This window comes from Crocodylus porosus, unplaced genomic scaffold (genome assembly GCF_001723895.1).
Source record: "Crocodylus porosus isolate Cpor-Errol unplaced genomic scaffold, CroPor_comp1, whole genome shotgun sequence".
In the NCBI taxonomy this organism is placed as follows: Eukaryota; Metazoa; Chordata; order Crocodylia; family Crocodylidae; genus Crocodylus; species Crocodylus porosus.
In genome coordinates, this window is record NW_017728947.1 from 17,644,359 (window position 1) to 17,649,283 (window position 4,925).

Below are 4,925 nucleotides of genomic sequence, written 5' to 3' on the forward strand. Positions count from 1 at the left end.
GCACTTATCAGTGTTAAACCCCATCCTATTCTCATCCGCCCACCGTTGCAACCTGTCAAGGTCAGCTTGTAGCCTATTGCACCCTTCTAGTGTTGCCATTGAGCTGTACTCAGTATTGTTTTAAATAGGACGTATGTGCATGGAACGGTAGCAAAATCAAGTTATGAGAAACAGACATAGAATGTAGTAAAGTTTCATGTTGTTTAGAAATACTAAATCAAGTAACTTTGCAAGTATAATATATAATTTTACACCATGCCCTTGGTCTTCACACTCAATAGCAGTTGATTTCCAGGACAATTCAAATACAGAGCAATATATGGAACTTAGCATTGCTTTTTTGCTATTTCTTTTGTTAATTATTTTATAACTTCCAGTTTGACTTATCTCTCCATGGAAAGTTGAGACCAGTTTCTGTTCAGGTCAATGCTCATCCAGTTGCTGTTACTTTATTTTTGCTCCTCCCAAATGTAATATGTAGAACAATTATTATTATTCTGAATTGTCTGGGTCACACCCTCAGCTGATATGTGGAATCTTGATTCTTTCCTTCAGCTAAGGATCTGACTTATCTGTCTTTAAAACACAACCTACGCTGCCAATGTACACTGGACTGAAAATAGTCAATAGTAAATGTCTTCATTATATTACCAGGTCCTTAATGTGTCCTTCTCATTTGAGCTTATGCAGGATGGAGGGTTGGAAAAACCAAAACCAAGACCAGAAGGTATCCTACTGTATTTACTGTGTATTGTTATCAGAAAGTGAAGTCATATTCTGTATAATAGCTTCCCAGTAGGGTGAAGGGTACACAAAAACCTTCTAACCCACACATGGAAAGGCAAGATATATCTAGAGTGCTTAAATTGTCAGTGGTTTGTGGCCAGCCCTCTTGCAGTCAGCAATAAGTGTTGCATGGGAATGTAAGCTGCTTCTTGTAAGGAAAGTCTTTTCAACATGTGTTCTTCAATCCTCCTTGGTAATTCCCACACTGGCCAGTAGAAGTGCTTATGCAAAGGCTGTAGAAATCTCCTTGTTCTCTCATTCCCTGACTGGCCTACTGAATACCAGTAACAAAATATAATATTTGTTGAAAGGAAAAATGATAAAATAATAAATGGGAAATGGTATCAACCACACATGTAGATAACCTCATTTCCTCCTATCCCACATTTGCATATTCTGGACAGTTTGGTAGGCAATCTAATTAAAAGTTTTGCAGAAGATTTATATGTTACAGAAGGAAGAGAAAAATATCAAATATCCATGCACTTGCTTTTGACTGGAGAACCTAAGCATATAAATTTGGGGTCAGAGCTGATCCACAGTTGCCTTCTTTTTGTTGCTAGGATAATAGTCTAAATCAAACTTTTTTAATTTTCACTTTCTTTGACTCCAGAAAAATAATAGAGCAGTTTTACTGTTGCAAATAATTTCAAAAGACAACAGTTATGGATTTCTATTTGAAATCTCTGGGTCTGCCTTGTGAATCATGTTTGTAAACCTACTAATGCTAACACTGTGTAGCACCCCAATGAAGAATCACTGGTCCCATTGAAAATAAGTGTTTTACTGTCTACTAAGGACCAGGATTTCAGCCATGTACTCTCATAGGAAATGCATGCATCTAGGCTCGCTCACTGTGGCATGTAAACCCTCCAGCCATGGACACACTTTTTGAAGAGAAATAGACAGGGATTTCCTTTTCCCCTTCCAAAAAAACTGACAGAGGAACAACCATTTGGGCTTCTCATCTCCTTCCATATTTTGAACCTGTTTGGTCCTAGTTTATCTATTTATGATGGCTCTGACAATCATTTGCAGTCCTGCTTAGCTAAATTGATAGCAACTGTATTACAATACTTCAAGTTCAGGACAGTAAAGTGAGAAGGGGGAAATAGTGAAACTTCGGGATCCAAGGAAAACAAAGTAGCTATGACTCCACGATCTCAGCAGAGGTTTAAAATTCTTAGGGCATTCAATTTTTCAGGTATTTTCTGCTCCAGGGGCAGCTAACCATTCCAATATAAATCAACCATAGAAACATTTGAGTATATATATGACATTTCATGTGCAATTATTTAAATTCTTAATATGAAACTTCCTGCCCAATGTGAATGGAAATACACATCTGTTTTATGTGTTGTTACATTGGGCACAATGCCCGTGCCTAAAATATCCAATGAGGAAAAGAATATTGAGAAGGAATTTGCTTTAAATGTGTATACTGAGTAATCTTCACATTCCTACATGGCCTCTACATTTTCTTGATGAAAAAATGCTGCAAAGTGCCTCAGAATATGAAAAACATATTTACAAAAAAAATCAGAAAATATGAGCAGAAATACTAATGACTTTTTCAGAGTGACCAGATTATTTCTAATATTTTTAACGTATTGAAAAGGTTTTCTTCCCCACTTTATTTTTGCCTTTTACTACTTCATTGTATTTAAGTGACTTCTTTAAATATGCTGTTTAATGTCACTGGCCAATTTTTAAAAAAATAGAAGTCTTCAGTTTTTCAAAAACATCTAAATAACTTGGAAGTATGGTTCTCAGTGAAGTCAATATAGATCGAAAAGTCTAATGTTTGGGCTTTTTTGTTTGCCAGTTGTCATGGCTCTTTTCAAAACAGTTACTACAGCACATAGACAGTACACATAGTGTTTCAAGAAATTCTGTCCATAACTTTTCTAACAAAAGCTTTGATCTTTTAAGTTCTTGACAGTGTGTAGCATGGTACAGTGTTTGTGTTGCAGTGCAAATGTAATCAGAAGCTACATGAGAGAATAATTTCAAAACAATGAACAAGAAACACAGTGAAATTGTGGCTTTTTCAGAACAAGTAATTCTACAATTAAGGGACTGATCCAGTACAAAAGAGACAGTAAGATTGATAGTCCAGAAGCTGTAAAGGCTTCCTAGTTCTCAGAGGAATCTTTGTATGCAACTCATGTCACCTCATCATTGACTGAGGAAGAATTATAAAGGAGAGTCGTGGTCAAGAACTGGCTTTTCTAGGTGTCACCTTCATTTAACAGATCAGCCATAGACATGAGCTCTTTCCAGAAAAGTCGTAAGATAATCATGTTTCTACAGAAATTTAAAAGGATTCTATATGAACTGGACAGGATTCAGATCTATAAAACCAAATGGCAATGCTACCTTTTAAGATTTCTTTTCTTAATGATTCTGTAGAATAATACTGAGGCGATGGAAATTTATAAACATTTTAACAGGATAGTCAAAAACATTTTTACAAAGTGATTTTCCATTAAGATCCTGAGAACACTTCTGTTAGGAAATAGAGAGACCATGTGATTGAAAGTTTTTCCCCTCCAGGCCTGATGGAGGAAATTCTCACTTCACTATAAAGTAAACTGTAATGCTACCAACCTGAGCTGTGACAGAAATATCTGTCCCTAATATAGATAAATCCACATAGTTAGTAGTGGGCTAGTCCTGCAGCTATTGCATATGGGCACAAGTCCATTGTAGGATGAGACCCTGGGTGCCAAATGTTTTTTAAAGTTACGTGCAGTTTTATCTGCAATTTTTTCTCCCACAATCAACTGTGAATGTATTTTAATGTAAATAATCATGGGTGCAAATTATTGCATATCAGCCTCTAACCATTTGGTCACATTAGCAAATCAGGAAATTGTCTGTCTGTTGTCATTTGCAATACAAAACTGATGGTTGGGTTGGTGCTTAAACATTTGCAAATATATAATTATTATTTCTTGGAAGTTATAAAGGGCTAATGCTTCTTTCCCCCCTCTTTTTCTAGATATTGTAAATTGTGACTTGAAGTCTACACTGAGAGTGCTGTACAATTTATTTACCAAATACAGGAATGTGGAATGAGGAATTTATTTGGAACCTATCAATGAAGCAACCTGTTCTGACAGTCACATTCATCACCATCATTCCTTTGCATCATTTGTATTTTTCAAGGAGCTGAATCATTTCATGGGAGTTCTCTTTTTGATCTGATAGTCTTAAAATATTTACTTCACACTATATTTAAAATGAGAGCTATGTAAAATTAAGTAAAGTTGTGAAACAAAAAGGTTGAAGGAAACTATTTAGGTACCTCCTGAGAAAATCCCTATCTCAGTAAAATCCCCCTATTCTCACTGTGCTAAAATACTCAGAACAACATAAATACCTGATAACTTTAATAAGATTGGAATTTTGAATCAATTTTAGGAAATTTTCTTCAGCTGTGTGTTAATTTCACAAATATGTACAAATATTTTTCTAGTTGGAGGGAAGATTGTATTGCTGTACTACAGTATGTATTGAGCACTGTACTAACAGAATGTGCCTGGAAAGATATAGGAAGTGATGACTCACAGCAGAGCTAAGATGAAGGGTTCTTCCTAAAGTACAAACTGACATAGTCACCCATTCCTTCAGACTTGTAATAATGAGATGTTCTGATTTAAATATACATGATAAAAGCACTCGGAATAGCTTGTTCGTTTAATTTTGTGCAGTAAAAAGACCTTTAGTTCCAAATAAAAATTTCACTATGACATACTTAATAATACAGCCCCTTCCTAAACGTAGGATCTTTAGCCCCACCTTCCAAAGTAAAAGTAGAATACAGAAATAAAGGGAAATAACAAATACTCACTTTCTACCAAGAGAATCACTGTTCTCTCATTAGAAAACAAGCATGCAGAAGTTCAAGCGTTTTCTCTTGGAGCAAAAATGGCCACCCTGGGAGAAAGATAACTCAGGAACAACCAGAGTTAACTCACTCCCAGGAGAGTTTCTCCCAGGAGACTGAACGTCTGTACTACCAGGGATGGCAGGGGTAAAAAGAGTATCTCTCCTCACCGCAGACTTCCCTAAAGGTGATTGCTGCCTCTCTTTGGCAGCTGCTGCTTTTTAGCAACTGCTAGCTGACCACTGAA

The 4,925-nt window shown here is 36.1% G+C and overlaps 1 protein-coding gene across 2 annotated transcripts in view; it reads left to right on the forward strand.

Annotated features, from left to right (window-relative positions):
• The window catches only part of PARVA (parvin alpha), a 108,189-nt gene extending 103,561 nt beyond the window's left edge, over positions 1-4,628 (forward strand). For both annotated transcript variants that reach the window (XM_019551581.1, XM_019551583.1), the window contains exons 12-13: positions 655-727; positions 3,791-4,628. In XM_019551581.1, the coding sequence (XP_019407126.1) occupies positions 655-727; positions 3,791-3,867 (150 nt within the window). In that variant the 3' untranslated portion in view covers positions 3,868-4,628. The remainder of the gene's footprint in view (positions 1-654; positions 728-3,790) is intronic.
• Positions 4,629-4,925: the final 297 nt, after the last annotated feature.